At 37.7% G+C, this 26,097-nt stretch overlaps 1 protein-coding gene across 1 annotated transcript in view; it reads left to right on the top strand.

Annotated features, from left to right (window-relative positions):
* The window catches only part of LOC121943023 (unconventional myosin-XVIIIa-like), a 162,213-nt gene that overhangs the window by 91,655 nt on the left and 44,461 nt on the right, over positions 1-26,097 (top strand). The window contains 9 exon segments of the mRNA XM_042486381.1: positions 8,431-8,542; positions 12,334-12,461; positions 14,066-14,141; positions 14,144-14,219; positions 14,506-14,629; positions 17,343-17,450; positions 17,846-17,938; positions 21,770-21,880; positions 24,876-24,980. Coding sequence (XP_042342315.1) covers positions 8,431-8,542; positions 12,334-12,461; positions 14,066-14,141; positions 14,144-14,219; positions 14,506-14,629; positions 17,343-17,450; positions 17,846-17,938; positions 21,770-21,880; positions 24,876-24,980 — 933 coding nt within the window.

Below are 26,097 nucleotides of genomic sequence, written 5' to 3'. Positions count from 1 at the left end.
ACAGACACACTCACAAAACACACACACGCACGCACACACACACACACACACACACACACACACACACACACACACACACACACACACACACAACACGCAGAAGACAACAGGAGAAGTGTTGTAAAGTGACACAGTCATGCAGTAAGAGAGCTGTTTTGTGCTCACATACCGCACCATTAAACAGCTTCAGTCTAACTCTTAAGTTAAGCTTTTATTAAAACTGTCACACAGCAGGGCACTAATGCCTCACTGTATCCATTACAGCTCTGATCCAGTCCCTCACTTTGGGTTTTTTTGCGAGCAGAGTTCTATTAAAGCAAATGGAAATGGAACAACCTTATTGTGATGGCAAATAGAGATGGATAACAGTTTATAGCCCAATTAGGCCTTTAGCAGGAAGGTTATATAGTTTTCTACAGCACAGCCTCATTCTCCGACTTCACTATGAAGTTTGATGTTAAGGCAGATTGTAAAATGCAGTTTAATGTCGGCTCATTCATATATAAATTTAACATTAGCATATCAGCTTGAATTGAGGGGCAGTAGTGTTAGCTAGCCCTGCCTTTGCCCGTGTGGGAATATTTAATATATTAAAGTATTAATGTTGTAAGATGTAATATAAAATTAAACTTCTTAACAGGTTGTCTCATATTTAAACATGGCTGTTTTGTCGAGACATTCAGGCAGTAATTATTGAAGACCCAGGAGCTCCAAACACACAGCTCGTTCAGTTGCAGCAGGTCTTAGACATGCAGCACCGTGACCCAGCTGAAATGATAAAACCTAAGGTAAAAACTGATGGGAGTAGGCCTGAAATACATTTTTACTTTTAATCTTTAAAAATCCTGCTCCAATTTAGTCTCACAAAACCATGATAACCAGCAAAAAAGACAAAAAAAGTTGTCCCTAACCTTAAGTTATCAATACCGGTTTATGTTGTTTTGTTTTTTTCCCTAATTTTGTTGTTTGCATACTTGTTCTTGAAGTTCATTCTTGGTGACATCAAAAAGTCAAAAAAGGTCCTAAATCTGACCTGCCTTAAGCTGTAGGAACCCTGCAATCACTCAAATTCATATTTTACTTAATTTATCGTTTGTCTTATTGGGCAAATAAATCACACTCAAAATATGAGTGTGGGGAGGTAGACAGAGAGTACCCATAAGTGTCCAGAATCATACAAAAAGTCAATCACATGCTTTTTAGGGAGGGGGGAAAAAAATGGAATTGTAAGAAATGTAAACGATTGAAGATGCGCTGGATTATTTTTAATGATTTTCTCATATGTTTATCGTCAATATAGGTGTCTTGCCAGAGATATGAAATAAATATGTTTATGGATTTTTAAAGAATAAAAGTTTTCATCAGTATTAGGTTACAAAGTGCACACCGTGTGTATTTATATCACTCAACACATGAGAAGGCAACACTTAAATAATACCAAGTAATACATTATACAAAAAAATACCTTTACCATTAAAGGGAAGCTTAGGCAAAAACCAAATGTGTCCAATTAATACACATTTACACACAATAACAGTTTTCCAGAATGCTCTGGATTTTTCTCAAACACTGATAGTTAGCTCCAAAATACTTTCTACTACATTCTGTATCACACAGGCAACAACTTTTTATTGTCACTTGTTAATTCAAAGCTGTTTGTCCTCACTGATAAACATTTGATTGTCTACACACACACACACACACACACACACACACACACACACACAAATGCACACAGGAGCTTACGTTAACTAATGTATTCCCATGTACCAGATCAAATGCTTCACTCCAGATGTGTGTGTGTGTGTGTGTGTGTGTGTGTGTGTGTGTGTGTGTGTGTGTGTGTGTGTGTGTGTGTGTGCATGTGTGTGTGTGTGTGTGTGTGCGTGCGCTGTTGTGAGACAGCAGGAAAGCACAGCCTGCTGAGCTGTAAAACCTCTCTGTCTAAATGAGTTTTTCACCTAAAAAGCAACAAAATCCCAGTTTGTAGGGATGTGGCCTTTAATTTGTTCAGTATTGGGGAGTTCAAGCACAGAACGTTTTCTTCTTCGCTGAGTCTTTTCATTGAAGGCCCAAATACACCTTTTGGATGTTTTGGACATTTTGTCCCATATTTACATCTCATAAATACCTTGATCCTTTGGAAATTATGTTGATATTCATTAATATCAATGTCAGAGCTCAGAAATGTGTTAATAACGTTATTATGATATTGTAATTTGAGGCACAGTGCTCAAATTGGACCTCATGCAAGAACCTTTTTTTGTACACTTTACTTTTTTCTGTAGAAACAAAAAAGTATCTCAGCGACACAAACTTGTTATGAACTGCTCGTTTCTGCCTGTGAAGCCATCTGTTCATGAGCAGTGGTGCATTTGTGAGATTTGATCATTTGCATCATCAACACCCCGAAATTGCTTTGTAAGGCTATATGCTCTGTTCTGTTTGTGAACAAGTTTTCATTCACAGAAAATGTTGCCTAAGAGTAAAAAGAAGACTTTCAGACCGCTGAGCTTCAAGTCCTGCATACATAACAAATTAAGTACTGTCAGTACTGCTATTGGACAACCAGAGACAGAAGAGAATAATAGTATTGCTTTCAGCTTAAGTCCATTTCAATATCATATTTAAACTCCAAATTCATTCTGATAAAAACATTGCAATTTTTTAGTCAAGCATGTGTTTTGGGGTTTTTTTGTCTTGTGGAGAAATGCAGAATGAAAATTGTGAAAACATTAATGCCCCAAATTTTTCTTAATTACTTGTATGTGCCCCTTAAAGAAGCTTAAAGAAAGACAAATACTTTTGAAATGGGTGCTACATGAACAGAGAAAACAGAGAATAAGGACTGTGGCACTGGCTTTTTCTTTATAGTGACCAGAATGCATTGCGCTTTGCCAGACCAATAAATGTCAAGCTGGTGGATGATGTAATGTGAACACTCTCTTTTGACACAATGGTGGCCGGTGGTAACAAACAATCTCTAATTACAGTTTCAAGCTAAAATATGTTTCTGAAAAACTTTTGAGGTGAGAAAGAGTTGATTCAGTAACAGAATCTTCATTTATATTTGATCCTTACTTCTCAGTGTTGCCGCTTATCGCAGCTTTTTCAGCCTGCATTTTCACTTTGCAGGAAGCAGTATGATGCCCATTTGCTTTTCACAAACTCTCACTTTTACAGCCAAACAGAGCACAAAAAAATATGTTTCAGAAAAGATATTGGGAAAGAAAAAGGCAGTGTGCAGTATTATAATCTTGGTTTCTATTTACTGCACTGCCTAGTTTCTGTTTGATCAGATTTTGGTCTGAATTTGAGAGACTGAGAGAGCGGCGGTTGTGTCTCTTGATCAGCTCTATACTTTGTGTCCACGGTGGCGGGCAAAATGAAAATGTGACAGTACAGCCTGTATTTCGAGCAACAGCCCGAGAGCCAGCAAAACTGGCCAGATAAGTGACACAGGTCAGATGGATACTTACACATTGTTATGATACAAAGCTGGTTAAAAAATGGCAAAATATTCCTTTAAGAGCACACCTGTCTGTACAAGTGGTTCTTGCAAGAGACTGAGTGACTTTCTTTAAATCTCAGCCCACTTGGATAGCTCATAATAGATGGGCTGTGCAGGTGTTGTATTAACTCTATTAATACAACACGGTATCTCACTGACAGCGAGATTCTATTAACCCTCAAATTGCGCAAATTGAAATTTAAAATACACCCAATGGAAACACATCAATTTTCATTAAAAAAAGTTTCTGCGTTCGCCTGAGGTGGTATTTCAGGCGATTCCAGAAAGTCACATTTTGCAAAACTGCAATGGAAACACTTTTTTTTCTTTCGCTTTTTATAGGTCACATAACATGACATTCTGAAAAACAGGGCATGGTATGTGTGGACAGAGGAAGAGACCAAGATCTTCTTAAGTCTTATACGAGACAACAAACTTATGGCGATATAAGATTTGAAGCAGCAATGAAATGCCAGTATTTATCAAGATCCACAACTCTGTGAAATAGTGGACTATCACCTCCCACAAATCCCTCATACGTGGGCTTGCCTTTCCATTATTACTCCATAACACCCTTACCTCCCCTTCGATTGGAAATAATGACGGCTAGGTGTGGTGGCTGCAATAGAAATAAAGCTGCTAATGTTTTGAACATCCAATGCCATTCTTCCTGGAATTTTAAAGCAAGAAGAGAAGTCTCAGAACATCACTCAGTCATCTTGCAATTGTGTTTTAGCGACATTTCGAAAATTTTTGCAAAAGTTTTTTGCAAATCTGTAATCAAAAAACCCGGCCTAGTGATACTTGCATATGTTACATGTACGTTGTAAATGATTTTAGCCACAGCTTCATTGTCAGTGAGTGTCTATGTGCTGTGCAAAAGACTTCAGTGAAGATCAGCGTGTGTATTTTCAGTCTTTTTCTTCTCCACTCCAGACAGTCTTTCATTGCTGAGCCACACAGGAGGAATATGTCTGAGACAAAAAATCTGCAAAAATATTGCATGCAACTGAGATGGAAAAAAAAAAGCCACATGATCTTTTCTTACTGCCATAGTCTGGTATTAGCTTTAGCTGAACTTATATTTTTGCAGAGGAGTGTAGATTTTGCCTCCTATATTTTACAGTTGCAGTTGCAGGCACTCTGACGGGATCACTTCACCGCTATTATTGGAGAAAGAGGAATGATCACAGCAACCGCTAACTCTTCAAATAGACTGTCGGCAGAATTAAGATAAATATCAAAACATATTAAGCCAAAACACCAGGTCAGCCAGCACTGCACTGACAGCTGCAGCAGTGTTCCTCACCACGCAGTCATTCTCACTCAGACACAAACAGTCTATAAGCCGCTCCCTGTTTTTCTGTTATCCACCAGCTTTCCCTGCTCCTGCCCCCTCTGCCTGCCTCATACACACACACACACACACACACACACACACACACACACACACACACACACACAGAGCATGGACTGTAATTGTGAAATCACATTGTCAGGCCATTTCTCCAGCGCTGCCCTCCCCCAGCTCGCTCCATCCATTTAGTTCACTATTCGCCATTTTTGACATGATTTCTTTCTCTATTTTTATTGGGGGGTTGTTGGGATAGATTTAAATAGATAGGTGGGCTGCCTCCGAATGGTCAGGCTTAGAGAAACGTGGGATGGATTTATTTTCCTCCTGTGAGTGAGGGAGAGGCACAAGGGGGCAATGTGGGTATTCACACAGAGAGTCAGCTTCATTGCGTGTTGGTAGTGTTTGCACTGGAATGGAACGGTGCCATATTTGGATTAGTCTACAAAGTAACAGGGTTCCGGAGGATCCTTAAAAAGGCTTAAAAGGCATTCAATTCATTAATCTAAAAATAAGGCCTTAATTGGCATTAGATTGACTTAAATTAATTTTTCAAAAGTCTTTAAAATGCTTAGACATGGGAAGTAGGATTTTATGAATAGTTTTTTTCTGACGTTGCATTGTAAAATCTTTTTGTTAAATGATTAAATAATTCCTTCTCTTGAACTCATCATGATGGGAATCCAAGCAGTGAAATCTCACATGCAAAGTAAACTTACTTTTATGACAGTGTAGTACGTTTATTGTCTTCCATGTGTTTAACTCTAAGCTGTTTTTTTCCCAACATTTGACGTGATAATCTAAACATTTCACTGGATTTAAGATTTGACAAAAAAAAATTGTCCTCCAATTTTGGTTATTAGAAAATTGGTCTTGAACTTAATTTCAAGTGGCATTAAAAAAAGTCCTATATCAAAATTGCCTTAAGCTACAGGAACGCTGAGTAAGGTCCTCAGGAAAATTACAGTTAAGTGTAACAGTTAAATGAAATAAATGACACTGCCATCAACATTCCCATACTTTTATGAGAGACATGTACATAACGGCGTCTTTTTTCCACAAAATAACAACAAATTAATTTTGTGTCCCAGATTTAACTTCATCTAATGGTGAAATGTAAACATGCTGCAGAGCTAGAAAATGGTTCCTTTAGATATTTTTACCTCGATAAACTGCTGTTTCAACAGGTTAACTGTCAACGGTTCAACAGGTTAGTGTCTGAACACTGCTTGGTTGGGTCTTTTATCTTTTTTTGCAAAATTCACTTCAGTTCACCAAGTTTAATTTCTTGCATGAGCTCATGTTAACAGGGCAGTCCACACATCCTTAACCCATAGGGACTGTTCTGTGCATTTTACATGCTTTTCATTCTTCTTTTTTTTGATGATGTAAGCTGTGTTAATGCATATGCCATGAAAAGATTGTTTATTTTTATTTAATCTTTGATTTTCCAGCTCAGCTCCAACAATAAGTCTAAAATACACTGTAGAAACTAAATTGTTACATTCATACTGTTAAGTGTAAAAAATGCTCCATTGAAACTGACATTTTTGATCCCACAGCATCAAAACATAAAAACATAACATCACCATTCTGGACTTTTGCCTCGGAATTTGTCATTTTTACTAATTTCCACCTGATTACGTCATTTTGATCATATTTGACATACTATGGAGAAAATACATACTATTTCCACTAGGTGCACTGTCACAATCAATGCTGCTGCTGATCACTGACATATTCCAGACTCAACAAAAAACTCTACTCGGCATGTAGAATATTGACTTAATGTTGGTTAAAAAAAAACTCAATGAAAATAGAAAATCATATTAACGTGTAATATTTTTTTTTTAAGGCTTGATTTTGAAAAGCTCAGAGTGTGAGTATTTGACACTGCACAAAAAATAATGTATAAAAATCAATGTTGCTGACAATCATTTCTCCTCAATCCTAAACTGCGTTATTTTTTTAAAAAAAAAAGCATGTAATTTATTTAAAATAAATTATTTATTGTGTTTTTTCATCTAAAACATGGTGTCATCATAAAAAAAAAAAAATCAACTAATTGAAAACAGAAAATAAAATCACTGTTAAATATTTTTTAAAGCTTGTTAAAAAGTGTATTTGTCAGCGGAGTGATTCAGGGGTGTAATATCAGAGCGGGCTCCAAGGGGTTAATGAGGTTGAGGTTTCCTTTCTCAAAACAATATTTCTGCCATTGTGGCCAAATTACACCGTCTATGTTTCTTCTGCCAATAAAACTCCCCTTCAGGAGTTTTTTTTTGTCAGTCCATGTGATCAGCAGTGACTCTTCAGCTGAGGTTGAAGGTGCCAGATTTGGAGCATTTTGTATTGTTGCCAAAATGTTGCTCTTACCTGTGCTGTTCATCAGTCTAGTTTTGGTTTGAGTTGCTGAGTGTTGGAGATATTGGCTGTTGAGATTTCTGCTTTCTCTCCAGTGTAATGGAACCAGATGGCACTCCACTTGTGGTGCTCACAGCAACAAAAAATACATTTGGAAAGGTCAACAACATTGTGTCTTTTCAGAAATTGTGACCTGGTTATTCAACATAATCTGCACACCGTTTTGTGAGCAGTTCAATTAAGTACCAAATTTATTGCGTTCAGTCTTAAAACCTGTGCGCACACAGAACAGTACGCATGTGCATGCTGGAAGTTTTATAATGCTCCGTGGGCCTCAGCTCTTCTCTCACTGGCTCTGATTGCCTTTCCAGACCCCCAAAACAACCAGCATGCTTTATGGCCCTGGTTTGACTCTCAGCTGCCTGGCTCCATCCCATAATAAGCAGCTTCCATCCAAGCCACACTTGATTTACACTTTATTTATTTATTTTGAACATGAAAAAATGAATAGAGAATTTATTATACAAAAACAGCCAGACAAAAAAAAGTTATATTTACAGACAATGAAAAACGTAAAGCAAAAGAAATGTTCAAATACGTAATGACTTGGTTTACATATATAAGGAATGAGAACTTGTATAATAATCCCAACCCTTTCTCCTCATAACAAAATACAACCAATAAAACCATAAATACATCTAATAACATGAGATGTCATCAAAGTTAGTTGTAATGAATATAAAACATTGATGGTTCATCAATAATTGTACAGCATAAGGACATCAGGGTGTAAAGCTTGTTTAAAAACCCAATAGTTGAGGGCACAAATGATCTGAGATATAGTGAGTTTATTTATTTATTTTTAACTTAACAGAAGTGCACTGATAAATGACACTGAAGGTCATGAATAGCATCATCATTTTTGATGACACTCTAAACAAAGCTGTTCTTGGCAGCAATCATTCCACCATGATGGGATCCTAGTTTTTACTCCCAGTGGGACACATTTCTGTACATCTGCAACAACCGAAACTTCCCTATGTGGGTCCCTCAGATTTGATGTGGTCTAGAGTGTCTCTGTGGTGTCTAATGTGCTTCTATTTGAGTTCCAACACATGAAACCTGTAGAACTCCCCAGTTAATCAGAGACAGGTGTGTTCATATTGTCACAGAAACCATTATTTCTCTTTGATCTAAACAGGCCAAGTTTGACACCATGAAAAAACAGATGGAGTCCATGGAGATGGAGGTGATGGAGGCTCGACTCATCAGGGCGTCTGAACTCAACGGAGAGATGGATGATGACGACACAGGTCAGACACATAGACACTTGGACAGAATAACAGATATGCCCTAGCACATCAGTAAATACTCATCCACTAGTACTCATGTTATGTTGCTTTAAAAGCTCACTCATAAATATGTGAACTGTCAGACTTGTGCTAAAGCTACTGGACACCCACACAGGTATTGGACTGATTAGATGTCTTCTCAGGACTGTGTGGGCGTGTACGGAGCAAGCCTGAGTGGCAGCTCTGTGTGTTTTATCACATCTGTTGGGGTAGGACAACGTAAGCCTAAGTAGCTGTGTCACACTCGACTTTGTAAACAGAAAACAGAGCTACACTGACTGAGAGTCCTCACATTAATACTGTATTTTCCTGTATTTCTGCGCTTGTCTTGCGTTGAGATTCCCACTGTGCCAACCCGGTGGTCTAAAATAAAAATAAGAAAATTAAAAATAAATAAAATAAATGAGAAGGCGCCGTTTTCCATGTAGTGCTGATATCAGTCTTAACACAACCCTACATAGAAACTGTAACCATGTTTTGGTTATTATAAATTTATACCATAATGTGTTTCCCCTAACATGGGAGGAGCTAAATCACAACGGAATTCATCTAAGGTCCCTTTTTATATAGAATAGGTCTAAACCCTGTTTTTCTTGCTTAATTTAATTTTCAGTTTTACTGCATCGCTGTCAGTTCTCCTCCGCTCAGGCGGGGCTTCGCTGAACACGCACACACACACACACACACACACGCCCATGGGCACACACCCACAGTTGGACAGACAGTAGAGCAGAGCAGAGGAGAGATTCTACACGTTATGTTATGTGTATTGCAAAGTGCTGGGGCTTTTGTGAGTGATTCGTCACCTGACAAAGACCGATAGTTTAAAAGCCATTGAATAAATCAGTAATGGAGAGACGTCGACCCAAGCCATCAGAAAAGTAGGCGAAAATAGCCGCATTTTGGCTTTGATGACAGGCTTTGATCCCATTTGACTGTCAGAGGGGAAATACTCCTCCTGGCTCTCCAAGACTTAAGTTGGTTTGCAAGTAAGTATGTAAATAAATAAATAACCTATAGGTGAATACAGTATGTAGAAAATTACTGGGGAATCATTTAGGTTTTCTTCATTGGATGGAGCTGCTCTATACCAAGCTCTGCACATACTGAAGGAACACTAAAGGTAATAAAGGCCTGGGAGCGTTGCCTATGGCTGCACTGTTTGACATGTAAGAGGAAAACTATGCTGGCAGCAGTCCAGGGATGGATTTGGAAATGAAGCTGTACCAATGCAAAGTCTACAAATGGATAATGATGACCAGTTGACCAGAGAGAAAAGTGCAATGGAGAGTGAGGGGTTTATAGGCAGTTATGAACCTTAGTGCTCAATGATAGACAGCTTCCAACATGAGTAGAGGGCTAGCATAGGCATTCATGTAAACTATGTCACTGTAGTCAAGAAGAGGTAAGAAGGTGGCAGCAACAAGCCATTTCCTGGTGTTAGACTTAAAAAAAAGTTTTGTACCTAAAGACATATCCTAATTTTAATTTCAGTTTCTTTAAAAGATTATATTTTGTCCACCTCATTTACATACACACTGTATGGAGGAGCCAGGTATTATAAATAACATACCATGCATATTGTAAAAAGTCTGCAAATGTTAATTATTTTCAAAATAAGTTAATCCATAGATTCTTTTTTTTTCATTAGACAGTATCATCAGACAGCCTTTTAAATGTCAGGATATAGAGAAAACTGTCAATTTGTAAAACCCAAACTGACAACTTCTTCAGTACCCAACCAAAAGTCCCAAACTATAAATCTACATTGACTGTAAACAACAAGGCGGCTGTGGCTCAGAGGTAGAGCGGGTCATCCTCTAATCGGAAGATCAGACTGTTTTCGATCCCTGGCTCCTCCAGGCAACATGTCAAAGTGTCCTTGGGCAAGATACTGAACTCCAAATTGCTCCCGATGCTGCGTCATCAGGGTGTGAGTTTGTGTGAATGGTTGCTGAGTAGCAGGTGGTACCTTGTACGGTAGCTTCAGCAACCAGTGTGTGAATGTGTGTTTGAATGGGTGAATGTCACATGAGTGGGAAAGCGCTTTGAGTGGTCAAAAAACTAGAAAAGCGCGATACAAGTGCAGACCATTTGCCATTTAAACAGAAAAAGATGGTAAATCCTCTGTCTAAAGAAGTCAAAAGCAGATAACATTCAGCATTCTGGCTTAAAAATAACAGATATCGATTTGGGAAATTGTTGTGAATTCCTTTTCTACCAGTCAACTAATTGATCATTTTCTTGGCTAGATCAAGTACAACATCACAAACAGCAGCCTTAAAAACAACCACAGAGTCACAATCAGCCTTTTGACAACAAGTTCATTTGGTGAACAATCCGTCAACAGAATCTCATCAAACAAGCACTGAGTTGACAGTCTGGACACAAACTGTGCCTATGAACTGCACATACACACACTCCCACACAGACGTCACAGTGGTAGTAATTCACTGTCGTACTGTGTTCTACGGTGGAGGTGCAGGAACTGTAGAAGTGGTGTCCGATCAATGCTTTGACAAAAGCCCAGAAAAATCAGATGTGAAGAAGTACATTAGAGATTGATCAGTTAAAAGTGAAAAATGAAGTAAGGATTGAGTTGCAGATGCCCTGCAGGCAGGCTGCCAGCTGTCATTGTGTGCCATGCAGACTTTGTGAATGTAGAATTGATTTTTAAGTGTCTTCATGTTGCATAGGTTGGAGCAGCTTTGTTTGTTTGTACCAGCTTTAACTCAGGTGAATCAACACGGCAACACAATTATGAAGGTTTTCTTCATGTCCGACTCAAAGGACACGCAGTATGTGTGGGTTGTGCCATATGGAAGTACCTGAAAATAGTAAAGATCTAACTGAAATGTGTCTGGGAGTATTGGAACTCACTCAGGAAAGCAGGGGAATCTGAAATACTTGAAACAGTTTGAAACTGGCTTTAGGTAAACATCTTGGTCTCAAAAAGTAATTCAATAACATGTGGTCCTACTTTAGTTAAACTTAATGCTTGGGAAATACAATCAAGATATTTTATTAAACCTCTTTTTTGTGTCTATCTTGTTTATTCTGCTGATATTTCTTCTTCTTTGATACTCATGGTTTCAGAAAAATGAATTGAATGATGTGTGTAGCATGTCCATATTGATAAAAGTTTAGTTATAAGTTAAGGATATTATGAGACATTAGTTGTTAGAGACCAAAAAATTCCAAATCCAAAACATTGTTTGTACCTCATTACTAACACAATTATTAACAATACAATCAATTTCTTTAAAAAGGCCTACATGTTTGAACTTTTTTTAACGAAAATTCTAATCATCTTGATATGAAATATAGTTTTACATAAGTTTTTCTTTAAATTGTATTTAACCTTTTCTTTCGTTGAGTAAGGAACTTATGTCTCATATTTGCAAAGAAACAAATGGTCACTGCCATGTCAATTTAAGCAGATCAAATTTTAAAATTAGACAAGTTGACCTGCATCATAACAGGAGGGTTAAATGAGACTTTAATGACATGGAAATGTTTGGCCACTAAAAATGTCCCGAAAAGTCAGAGTATGGGATCCTGTCATGTATCTTTCATATAAGTATTTTATGACTCACAGAGGATGGGAGGTACTTAGGTTTCAAACTAATACTGTATTTTTGTGACAGACATGTCTTTATAGGAAAAAGCATTTCATATGAGCGGCATGCAGCAAAATGTTCAGATATGAAACGAACCAGGTAAAGCTGACTGTGAGCATGCTGCTGTGACAGGAGGAGAGTGGAGGCTGAAGTATGAGCGAGCCATCAGGGAGATTGAATTCACCAAGAAGAGACTGCAGCAGGAGTTTGAGGACAAGCTGGAGGTGGAGCAGCAGAACAAACGGCAGCTGGAGAGGAGGGTGAGTGCATATCACACAAACTTTCAGTCACACACCTGCAGCTACAAACCATGGTGTTCCATCTCTGATATAATGATGACCATGCTGTTTGACTCTCTCTCTTGTAGAATTCATTTGTTTTAACTAAGCATTAATGCATTCAATAAAATCATATATCCCAAACATTTGATGTTTAAGGTATGATACGAGGCTCTTCACAAATTAGACACTTTCAAGCTTATTGTTTATTCACAATTCAAATATTTGTGGGGCTTGTACAATATCTGATTTTCACTACATTAATATCATGGCCACAAGAGTTCACAATTGTGATATTTTTGCAATATCTATTGAAAATCTTTAGAAAAAAACCTGGTGTCAGTCAAACTCATCTTACACTTTGTTTATTGTGTATTTTGTCTACTTTTTTAAGGGGAGGTAGAAAGAGAGCCTAACCATAACTGTACAAAATCATATCAAAAAGAGCAATCACACTGAAAGAATAGTGGTGTCAAGGGAGAGACTCAAAGTGAAAATTAAAAGAAACGGAAATGATTTGAGAGCTCCTTGATTACTTACACAATATTATCATATGTGTATAATTAACATGATATCTGGATTTGATTTTCATATATCAAACTTATCACCAATACTGGCACATCATGCCACCCCAAACAGCAAGCCAGAGTTATTCATAAGTACAAAACTGAAGCCCATATAAACCAGAGAAATCATGGAAAATTGTTTTGTAAAACCTTTTTGACATTAATGGCTTCCAGATAATTTCAGTTTAACTTTCAGTTTGTAACCCTTTGTAACCTGAATAAATTGGCCTTCTTTTTTGTTTCAAAAACATGAGAAAAAAGGTAATGTCAAACTAACTGACAAATGACCCCAAACATTGCAAAAAAGAAATTGTAAAAAGTTCAAGAAAAATACCTGATTATCAGAAAAAAATAAACACAATAAAAACAAAAAAACAAAACGGCAACAAACCAAGGAAATGACCTAAAAAATGCATAATAATGATAGTAATAATAACAACAATAACAGTAACAGTAACAATACCAAATATTGTTATTATTATTATTTATTATTATTATTATTATTATTATTATTATTATTATTATTATTATTTATTATTATTGTTATTATAATTCTTAAAAATATTTAAAATGTATTTTTAATTTTTTAAAGGATTAGCAAGATTAGTACTTGGGAAAGCATCAGAACACAGTACAAGAGAAGTGATGTCAGGGGATGTCAAGGGTTAAACTAAGGTAATGAACATGGTAAACATTTTACCAGCATGTAGATCAGTATACATGTTAGCATTTTGACATTAGCATTTATGGCCACCATGGCTGGAGTGTCTCAGCCAAGTTTAAAGTTGAATGTGACAACACCAACATGTGATGAACTGCTCTCCATGCTGATTGGTCAGCTGTGACGTGTTATTGTAAATTATATGATGGCAGTTTTCAGGCTGCTGTCATGTGAACGTAATGTGTGTAGACTGTATGTGTGCAGGGATGGTAATTACACATGGCATTACACTTTTCTGTGCAGTTCCCAGCAACAGCATTCTTTCTCAGCTCTGATTATTTGCATGTGTGTTTGCGCAGATCAGCGACCTGCAGGCCGATAACGACGAGTCCCAGCGAAACGTCCAGCAGCTGAAGAAGAAAACCCAACGACTGACGGCGAACTGCAGGACACCAAGCTTCACCTGGAGGGCCAACAGAGCCGCAACCACGACCTGGAGAAGAAGCAGAGGAAGTCAGTATACACACACACGCGTGTTTGAGCAGATGTCTGCAGATACATGTGACTTCACACAGTCGTATTACCTCATTGTGACGTGTTCCTCAGGCTGTGTAGGGCCCAGTGGTGTTGCTGTAACAATACAACAAGTGTAAAGAGGGGGGGGGGGGTATGCATGCATATGTATAGTTGAATATGCATGCTGAATCTTGCCTCCCGCGTCATCAGTAACTGTCGTTTTGGCTTCATTAGAATGTTTTGCCAGCATTAGTCAGTGGGGTGTGTGTACATGTGTGTGCAGGTTTGACAGTGAGCTGAGTGCAGCCCAAGAGGAGGTGCAGAGGGAGAGGACCCTGAGGGAGAAACTGGCCCGAGAAAAAGACATGCTGAGTGGAGATGCCTTCAGCCTCCGACAGCAGCTGGAGGTTTGTTCCTGTGTGCTCCAGTCTGTAGGCCCGTTTCCATTAACCCTCAAATTCCGCAAATGGAAAATGCAAATATAAAATATACCTAATGCAAACATGTCATTTAAAAAAACAAAAAAAACCAAAATCCTATTTATCACAAAACAGTTTTTAAGCTCATATGAGGTGGTATTTCAGGCAATCCGAAAAAGGCATATTTGGCAAAACTGCAATAGAAACACTCTTTTTGGCTTTTCTAGGTCACATGATGCTATGGTTATGTGCTTGTCAGTAGGAACTGGCTTCCTCATGATGCAGCAGGCGCTACAAGAGCTGTTATTGCATCATATAACTCTTTAAAAGTTGAGTGGATCATCCAGAAGTTTTGAATCCACAATTCCTCTGTGAAATCGTAGACTATCAGGTCCCAGAAATCCCTCATACGTGGCCACTCCCACGTATAAGGGGCTCGTCTTTCCATTATCGCTCCATAACATGCCTACGTGGCCTTGGATTGGAAATAATGACGGCTAATGTGGTGGCTGCAAAGGAAATAAAGCTGCTTATGCTTGAACATCCATCACCATGCTTCTTGGAATGTTATCACCAGAGGAGAAGTCACAGGACATCACTCAGTGGAAACACAGTCATCTCACAATTGTGGCTTATCGACATTTCTAAAATATTGCTTAAGTTTTGGGCAATTCTGTAATGGAAACCCGCCTTGTGTCACAAATCACTCATGTGATATGTTTTTTGTTTTTATTCGTGTAATGACATACAGATTTATTCAACAGCATAATTGGGCCATTATAGGCAAAGGGAAGGTGGTAATATTCTGAGAATAATTTAGAATTCTCTGAGATTTAAGTCTTAAGACTGATATTGGGAAGACTTTTTTTTTGGTTGAAAAGCTCCTTAAAAAAATCTAGTAAGTTGTTGGTTTTTCACTTCCAGCACTACTATTTAAAGTAAAAATATTAAAACTTTCACGATTGCTTTATTGATTACCAACAATCTAAAGTCTGGAGAAATTTGTAACAATATAAAATGAGGAAAAGCAGCAAATAATCAAATTCATGAAGATGGAACCAGACAAAGAGAATATATGGGATATGAGCTTAACCATGATTAATTGTCAAACGTTTTTACGTTTATGTTAAAAGAAAATCTGTGAAATGAATTATGAATTCATCACTGATAGTTGCAACGCTAATGTCAATTCTTATCAAACCTACAACAGACCTAAACATACAAAATCCAGCAACATCCAGACAGATTCAAACAGGCATCTGCACACTGCAATAACTTTTGAAATCTTTAAAAAAATGGTTCTCCTCTTCCTTTAGAATAGTTCATTCACATTTTATGTCATTACTGTATTTATTTCATGCATAAAGTACAATTTCACACACTGTAACCTCTGCATTTACTCCATCTAACCATGAGTGTACACAAAAGATTAACCTAATAGAAACTAGAAGAAAACACTTTTTAAGTAAACTTTGCCTTAAAAAACCCATATTTGTTCAGCCCCATACTGTTTGCTTGACTGGTCTGACAGGTCCACCCAGTGACACTCTGAGTCATTCACCTCCCTCTGTCTCCTGCTAACTTCCTGAGTCACCAGTGCCAGACGTTAAGTTCTGTCAGTCTGCCAAATCTATCAGTGCTAAAGATGAGTTACTTAATATGTAATGAGACAGTGCTCAAAATACAGCTGCATTGTCAGTTATTGGAGGGGTCAATCTTAAAATATATATCATGGGGGAAAAAGTACTGATCAGAATGGAAAGTGAACAGTTAACCAATCTGACATACATAAAGAGGTTCTAGGTGGAATGGAAACATTATGACTCAGGGTTGTAGCTGTGTTTACACTAATGCTTAAAATTAATTTGCGCTTAATTTTATGTGCCCCTGGTGTTAATAAGTTATATTAAATTAACTAATTAAATCCAACATATCAGTTATGACCACTTCATCAATGTTATACAGGGTTCATACAGCCATGAAAACCATGAAAAATAAAAAATAAAAAACATCGGTCCCTCCATTGTGCTTTAGATAACCCCCCCAGATATATTATTTGACATGCTTTCCCCTTTTTGCACCATCCCCTCCCCTCTCATAAATAACAAACAGCTCCTCAATTATATTTGCATATTCATTTATAATCCTGTTCTGAATTCATTATTTGAAAAAAAAAAAGTATATATATATTTTTAAAATGCAATTATATAGTAATGAAAGAGAACCAATAAGGAGTATCAATGGTCGTTTCAGAGAATGTGTTGTCTCAAACATTTTCCTCAAAATCAAGGCAAAATCATGGAAATTTATCAGTAAAATGTGTATGAACCCAGTTTATAAATAGGCAAAGCTTGTGCAATATTGTATATACATTCCCTTTTCATTGAACATCTATCTTTTGTCTGTGGAAACTTGTGGATCTTAATAGTGTCTGTTAAAAAGGTCTTCAGCTTTGCACTGCGTCTGTCCACTCAGCAGGAGTCTGTTAGATGTGTTGAGTTTTATTATGAGCCCACGTTCTGGAAATATTTTTCTGTAGGTGTGTTTGTGTGTGTGTGTTTACACCTTGTAGCTAGTACCTGCTGAGCTGAGTAAATAATTGTTCATCATGAGGTGTGTGTGTGTTCCTGTTCCATGTTCACACTGTAACTGGCTGCCTGTCCCCTTCTCTGTGTTCTGACTGTAATGTCATGTCCTTAAGGACAAGGACCTGGAGGTGTGCGCGGTCAAACTGAAGGTGGATCAGCTGGAAGCCGAGCTGCAGGACCTCAACTCCCAGGAATCCAAGGATGAGGCATCACTGGCCAAGGTCTCCTTTCTTTCTTTCTTTCTTTCTTTCTTTCTTTCTTTCTTTCTTTCTTCCTCTTTAATGATTCGTCTTTGTGTGTTACTGTATTTATTGCCACTTTTTCTTTTTTTTTGTACATTTATAGAACTTTCAGTGCTACAGCAGCTCCATTATAAATGTAGTTCTTCAGGACATCTAGTCTCCTATAAAAACATCACTTCTCTGTAATGCAGTCTTTAAAACCAGAAAAAGACAACACTTATGATTTTTATGATCAAGGATGGTATTTAGTCTCCTATCACAATATTGATATATTGATATAATAGAGATATATTGCTTAGCCGTACTGTATTTTATCACGTGTATATGCATATTACATACTCTCTTCGACTATTTTTGTATGTTTTATTATTCAGGTGAGGAAGCAGCTTCGGGACATGGAGGCCAAGATGAAGGATCAGGAAGAAGAGCTGGACGAGCAGGCCGGCACCATCCAGATGTTGGAGCAGGTACAGACAAAGCACAGTACTCCCACTCATAGACTCTAAATAATGGACGTAGTGTCAGTGACATCACACGTTGGTTTCTGAAGGGCCTTTTTGAAGCTCAATAGAAGGCCTCTGTCTGGTGCGACCTAATTTGTTGAAATGCACCCACCTAGCTGGAAGCTATTAAGTTAGTTAAAGCAGGGCTACATGCTACTCTAATAGACAATAAAACAAGTGGAGTTCTCACTGAGGTCACGCATAGTAACACATAAAAATGAAAACAAGTACCTTAAATGTAGTTTATGGCAGTAAACGTTACATTACTTTGCACGATTAACCTATTGTTAAGCCCCATAGCTCACTCAAACAGTCGGCATGCTGCCTAAACTAACGATGGCAGCTGTCAGTGTCAAAATGTATGATACTATACAGAAGTTTTGGGAACAGAAGCTCATTATTTCACAGAGAAGCCATCTAAGGGTCTTCACTATGCTGTGGTGTTAGCATTAGCCAGCCTTTGCTTTCTTTTTAACATTACAGCTAAGCTAACGTTAATGCTTTTCAGTTCAGTGGACTTTATCTACATCCTTTGCTTTAGTTAACAGTGACGTCCAATCTTGTCAAAGAACAAAAGTACTCAGACTAATTTGAACAGATGAAATAATGAGCTAACATTACATAGCTGAAGTTGGCCATAATGCTAGTGGGTATTAACTACCTTGGTTTGTTGCAAGGTGACGTTAACCACGATGTTGCCGACATAATGTATGAGGTTCTGTGCACTTGTCACTTTGCAGCAGATTTCGCTAACACTGTGTTGCCTTACCTTAGAACAAATGTGGACATCCTTGTTTATCTTCTTTACATTGAGCTGACTGTGTGGTTTGCAACACAGCTTAATCTCAAGACAATTTGCTATGTTTATGTGAGGTATAGGGAACAGGATAAAATACAAGGTACAAGGTAGATTCATCAAATTAAAATGTGTCCCTAATCCTGCTACATCATTTGGAGTTGAAGGAGGAGTTTAGGAGTATCACGAGGGGTGGGGATCAAAACCTGGTTTTATTGAGATCCCGGTTCTGCTTTTCTCAAAACCAGAAAATCATTAAGGTTTTTAAGCTCATCGATACCGCCATGGAGTCTCATGGATCGTAACATTACATCTTGAGTTGAATCATGTTATTAAATCCAATCACTAGTCCGCATACATCGATTGTACATCAAATGAAACCTAAATGCAGAGCCTTCGACTCTTCAGGGGAGAAAAAAGTCCTTCAACTCTGTCAGCTGTTGCTGCTGCTTCTGTGTCACAGCCAGCACAGTCTTCATCATCATTCACTCAAAGCAGCACTGGTAAGCACATCCAAACTTTGTAACAGGTCCCGTCAATAAAAAATAATAATCTGAGTTGAAATTGGCAGAATAAAAAAACAAGGTTGTGTAAGGTTCCATTGTGATGTGTTCAGGGGCGGCTCAGGAAAAAAATAACTGTTAAGCAAAGGTAAGTAAAGCATCATCATGATGTGATCAAATGTAACATCAAGAAAAAGAAAATTTAGTTTTTGGCAAGAAACTTGAATAATACAGTTGTTTGGGTGAGAAAGTTATTTTCCCAGCAATATAGAATAGATAGTAGAGATGGAGTTACAACCTGTTTAATGCTCCATCATGAGCTTTGTTCATCTTATTTGCATACATAATAATACATAATTAAAACTACTGATGACAAGATTTTTCAAAGTAAATATTTAAATTAAAATACAATAATTTATTTACTAATCACTAAAAACATGACTGAAAGTGACAGTAAAACCAGTTTTGTTAAAAATGTATGGTTGTCTTTCCGCTATATAATAGAAATGTACCTTGGATCGTTAAGGAGTCTCAGTAATAGTTTCAATGTCACTAAAAATTAACGATCCCCATCCTTAAGTATCACAGCCTGGGGAATGAAGCTGCTCCGCAGTCTGGTGCTACAACAACAGATATTTCTGGGATTTTTTTCCAGATGCCAGCAGGGTTGTGGCTACACTAAATTCTCTATTCTTTCAGGATACCTCGAATCAGTGTTACATTTATGCCATGCACATCGTTGCCATTTTTTAAGTTATAACTGCATAAATTGAAATAAAACTGCAGGAAAATCCAAATTTATGATGCTTTTCCATGGAGGTCTACGAGCAGGATGTCTGTTGCCTGTTGCTAAGATAAATTGCATACTTATTGCAGGATTGTCTCCTTCACAGATTACATACCCTACAGTAATATTATACTGATACCATGATCTTAGAGCAAGGATACTCAACTTACTTACTAGGAGGCCAGGGGCCAGTCACAGCAGCCCCATACATGTTTCTAGGATTTTAGGACATCTTGGATTTAAGGAGAGTATTTTGGGACTTTTCTAGGATTTTTGGATGTTTCCAGGATTTTCTGACATTTCTAGGATTTTCAAGTTTTGAGGATTTTCAGACATTTCTTGGATTTTAGGACTTTGCTTGGATTTTTAGGACATTTCTTGGATTTTAGTATGTTTCTAGGATTTTAAGACTTTTCTAGGATTTTTGACATATTTAGGATTTTGGGACTTTGCTTGTATTTTTTTTTTTTTTTATATTTCTTTGATTTTAGGTTTGTAAGGATTTTACGACATTTCTAGGATTTTAGTATGTTTCTAGTAATTTAGGGTGTTTCTAGGATTTTAGGACTTTTCTGGGATTTTAGGTAATAGAACCTCTGTTGGGTGGCGAAGGGGATCCTCCACTGGCACTTTTTTGGATTAAGAACCTGGCACTTTATCAGGGGCCATATTTGGCCCACGGGCTACAAGTTGAGTGTCACTGCCCTACAGTAATATTATACCGACCATTACCTCAGACAGTAGGAAGAACTCTGGCTACTATAGGCTCAGGCTGTTTTAAAATATTATAAAGTCACACACTACAATTGTATTGCTGATAACAATTATAAAACAAAGACAGGCTTAGTTTAATATCTGAAAACAATTTGGGAAAAATGCAGCAATGGTCCCTATTTAAATTATCTCTAACACATTGCCTAAAGTGCAAGTGCATTTATGGCATTGTCCAACTCCACTTTACTCGTCCAACGAAGCATAATGTGGGCACAAAGTAGGAGATGCTAATGCCCTGTAATGCTAGGAGCTTCCATCTAGATTAGCTGGACAGCCATCAACAGTCACCACAGCCTGACATAAACTGTGTTAACTTATCCATAAAGATCACCATGTAAACTTTAGGTCTCGTTTTGTTTTGTTTTGTTTTGTTTTGTTTTGTTTTGTTTTGTTTTGTTTTGTTTTGTTTTGTTTTGTTTTGTTTTGTTTTGTTTTGTTTTGTTTTGTTTTGTTTTGTTTTGTTTTGTTTTGTTTTGTTTTGTTTTGTTTTGTTTTGTTTTGTTTTGTTTTGTTTTGTTTTGTTTTGTTTTGTTTTGTTTTGTTTTGTTTTGTTTTGTTTTGTTTTGTTTTGTTTTGTTTTGTTTTGTTTTGTTTTGTTTTGTTTTGTTTTGTTTTGTTTTGTTTTGTTTTGTTTTGTTTTGTTTTGTTTTGTTTTGTTTTGTTTTGTTTTGTTTTTTCTTTAAAGCTCCAGCAGCAGACTGAGCTGTAGTGATGCTCGCAGACAGAGAAACAGAGAGCAAAAGCTTTCTTAGCCAGCTCCCTGTAGTTCCTCCAGTGTGAGAACATGACAGTTTATTAGTAATACAGTGAACACCAGCAACTACTGTGGACATATGCACGCAGATGAATAATATATGGATATAAGGTTGAAGATCAGGTAAGAATTCCTTTAAGCGAAGTGAGAGCAGGGTGTAAAATGTCTGTTTTTGTTTCAGGCCAAGCTTCGTCTGGAGATGGAGATGGAGCGTTTGCGTCAGACTCATTCCAAGGAGATCGAGAGTAAAGACGATGAGGTGGAGGAGATCAGACAGTCCTGCAGCAAGAAGGTGAGGACGCTCAGCATGTGCACTACATGCACACATGCTAATACAACTATTTAAGTTTGCAGTCACTTTACTTTTTATGTCAGGGGAGACAGGTGTAAAATGTGTTCTGCCAGGCACAGAAAGGTAAGGACTAGAAGTAAGAGGTCCACATCTAGGTTTCGTACAGAGTTTGGCAAAAGAGCTTTTATGTATGCAGCTCCATATATGTGGAATCTTATGCAGACAGATTTAAAGAGGCCCTATGATGCTCATTTTGGGAATCATATTTATATTTTGGGGGTCTACTGGAATAGGTTTACATACTTTAATGTTTGAAAAGCACGTGATGTGTCTCTTACTGACCTCTGCTGTAGCACCTCTGACTGAAACACTCAGAGCTTATGTCCCACCTCCCAAGAAGCCCAGTCTACTATGATTGGTCAGCTGGCTCTCTCAATGCACATTATATTCTATTTATTACATTGCGATGTTACATTATCACAGAAGTAAACACTGAAACTCAAATGAGCTGTTTCAGGCAGCTTAGGAGCAGAGAGAGCTCCCTTTGGCTTGGACTTTGGGCTGTATTATTTAGGGAAACGTTTAGAAACACAAAAATGCTACATAAACATTAAAGATTTTTAATCTCAAGAGGTTCCTCGGGTTGAATAAAGGTTCATTAAAAAAAAAAGACAAGGATATACCAATAATTGAAATCCTAAATAGAAATTCACATCCCGGGCTTCCTGTTCAGAGCCACTATTTTAACCATTTTACCTTGCTGTGTCTCTCAGGTGTCTTCTGCTTGAATAAATTTTTCTTGAGTTTTAATAGCTCACAGCTGGTCTATATCAGTGCACAATGACAATCAAATACTTATTAAAGGGCAAGTCACATGAAAAAAAAAAGAAAAGTTGCAAAGGCTGTGATATTCTGATTCATAGTTTGTAGTATGTGTCAAGCTCCTAAAAATCTGCAATAATGTCTTCATACTAGAGTTTAGAACCACCAGAAAGAAAACTGATCATTTCTCATGACTGTAGGAAGTCCCATTTTATCAACCCAACCTCCAATGCACCTTTGGATAAAATAGGCTTATATTAGAGACAGGCCAATATTTATGATAACTCCTACTCTATAAATGCTCATATGTCACTGAGACACATCCCTGAATGTTCTGATCTGCTCTTGCTTTAATTTGCTTTTGATTGTTTAATACAAACTCCACACTTCCTTCTTGTTCACGCAACACTTATTCCATCAGTAGAACATTATAGTCACGTCACACTCACCACTTTGCTGTGCTCACTGTCTCTTCTCTTACACAGTGCAGTTTTTATTCACCTTAAACAGCCAGGGTTTCCCACCTTGCTTGTTCACTATTAAGCTGCTGTCAATACAACTCAACACTTCCTGCACAGATATTTCACATTTAAAGCCCAGCAGCAGGTAAAGCAGCTGTGGCTCAGAAGAAGAGTGGGTTGTTTGCTAATTGAAGGGTCAGTGGTTTGATCCCTGGCTCCTTCAGCCAACACGATGAAGTATCCTTGGGCAAGATACTGAACCCCAAATTGCTCTTCATTTAACTTTATAGTAACTGTACCTCATAAAATAATTTTGTATTTTAGTAGTTTATAGTAGTTAGTTTAAATGACATTTAAAAATATCGATATATATATATATTGTGTATTGCAATATGGCCTTAAAATATAGTGATATTATATTAAAGCCGTATTTTAAAGCCCAACCCTAGTCTCATGTATCTTTTTCAGAATAAAGTGAAAGTTTTAGCAAACAAAAAGTCATTTTCATAAAAGTTACCAACTGAAGCTTTTACTGTCAGTAACTCAACAGCAAAGGCATTGGAAAGGAGAAGGATTGGAATGAGTGAATTAAAACAGCAGTATAGTTAAAAAGTGGAACCTCTGAGTAGCAGAGTGGTTTGTATGACATGTTTTGTGGCTTATGCTCTGATGAAATGTATGTTGTGCTTAATTTACAGTGAGCCATTATAGTACAGGCAATTTCATCCCTGGCCTTTATGTGCATACACAAACACGTACAACAGATTTTTTCAACTGTATTTCTAAATGCATTTGTAAGATTTACATGAATAATTAGATGTAATTGATGTGACTTTTCTGGAGTCACACTGGTTCATATGTCAGCATAATGGCTCCCATAACTGGTCTCACTGCCACATGATATCAACACGGTGTGTAGGCAGTGGAGTAGAATGTTTGTGTGTTGTTGTTTGTGTGTTGTTGTTCGTGTAGGCGGCAGAGTGACTGAATGGTTTGCTGTTAGAATCTGGGTGCATCTTTAGTCTAGATGTTAATATAGCTGTTAATGCTGTTTTGTATTTGTTTTGCGATGCCGGTGCTGACTGCCCTCCACCAGTTGAGCCCTCATTAGCCCACGCATAATTAGCTTTTTCTACAATTACACAAGCTGGAGTGTTGGCTCTACACTGTGTGGCAGTGACATTTACATAATGACATAGTATTTGATAATGGATTATGCTGAACACATACATGAAGGAAACAGACCCGTTGTTTTTGTGTAAATTGTACATTTTAAGTCAGGCCTTGTTAACCTCAACAAAAACCTTGCTGAGTTTTATACATTCAAAGTATGTGAACATACAAGTCACTGTAGACTGGACGCTGTTTTTACCAGTAATGTTTTAATATTCAGCAACTATGATCAGTTTGTAGTTCTTACTCTACTATTTGACCCAATTAACTGAGGTATCTCCACAATTGTTCCATAGATTTCAATGAAATGTGGTTCAGACATTTATGGTCCATAGAGGATGAATCCTACTGACTTGTCGCACAAGCAGGTCAACATTTCCAATTATCTTGAGTGTTGTATACCTATTAAATTAATCGATTATTGTCATAGGACAGCTGCCATGTGCCAAACTGTGTGTGCCCTACATGAAGTACTCCCTGTGTGGTCAGACAGAACTATGAATTCACCGATCGCTCTTACTGTTTTTGTGTGTCTCCAGCTGAAGCAAATGGAAGTCCAGCTTGAAGAGGAGTACGATGAGAAGCAGAAGGTGCTGAAAGAGAAGAGAGAGCTGGAGTCAAAGTTTCTGTCAGCACAGGACAAGGTAACCCCACTGTGTTTCTGTTGGAACCAATGACTATATATACTTCCTCCAAAAATAAAGCCAAAATGTCCTGGATACGGCCGCTGCAATCTTGCACTGGTGAATTCATTTGGAGCAACAGTCTACACAGTAGTGATCTCTGCTGTATCAGGTTCCTGCTGTCTGATCAATCCCTAGAAGTGTCACTGATCGTAGAGCCCTCAATTTGCACATCAACCAAATCCTTTTTTATAGCATCAATTAACTAACTGAAACCAAACTTAACAGAAAAACAAACACTTGAACAAACATCAGAGTGATAACAACTACCTAAACCTTGTATTGATTTGATGTGTACTTTAAGTTTTTAGTTTGACCCATGGGGCGAGGTTTATGAGCAATACTGCAGCCAGCCACCAGGAGTGATTGATATGTTTTGGCTCACTTAAAGCGAGCTGTCATGCTGTCCATTTCTGTATACACTCCATGGTCAGAACTGGAACAGGATCTTAGGGGCCATTTACATGACAAAAGTTCTTGCATGACACGTTAACCTTGTATTGTAGTTTGCCCTTTAGTTTACAAGACAGCAGCATTTTGGGAGCCTAAAAACACAAACTTTTGAAACTGGGTTCCAAGGTGTCATTTTTAAAAAACGCTACCCTGTCTGTGACAGTTTAAACTTGCAATGCGCTGTGAGAACAGTGATGTCACAGTATTATGATTCAGACAAATAGCCTTGTGCAAGTTGGAGAACAACAATAACAATTTGTGCTGCTGACTCTACTGAGGTTATTATCACAGTCAGATCTCATGGGTGCGCTCCCCATATCTTCTTGTTTGTTTATACTCACCGCTCTGTAGAAGACCACCTTTATGCGCTGGTGCGTGGTGTTCTTCTATGGTGTGTCAATACAAAGTTACACCGACAACTCCTGGCCTGGCATGCATACTACAGCGTTTTCAGTTGTTTATGTGGATCCATGTACACGATGATTGGATGATCTGAACACAGATTTTTTTAAAAACACCAAGGAAAGACTTTTCCGTTTTTAGAAGGGCCATTCTCATCTAAACGTGGCCTTTAATAGGACATGTGAAAAAAAAACCTTGATGTGATGTCCTGCAATATTCCTCT

This window comes from Plectropomus leopardus, chromosome 5 (assembly GCF_008729295.1).
Source record: "Plectropomus leopardus isolate mb chromosome 5, YSFRI_Pleo_2.0, whole genome shotgun sequence".
Classification (NCBI taxonomy): domain Eukaryota; kingdom Metazoa; phylum Chordata; class Actinopteri; order Perciformes; family Serranidae; genus Plectropomus; species Plectropomus leopardus.
This window is presented reverse-complemented; position numbering and strand designations above follow the sequence as displayed.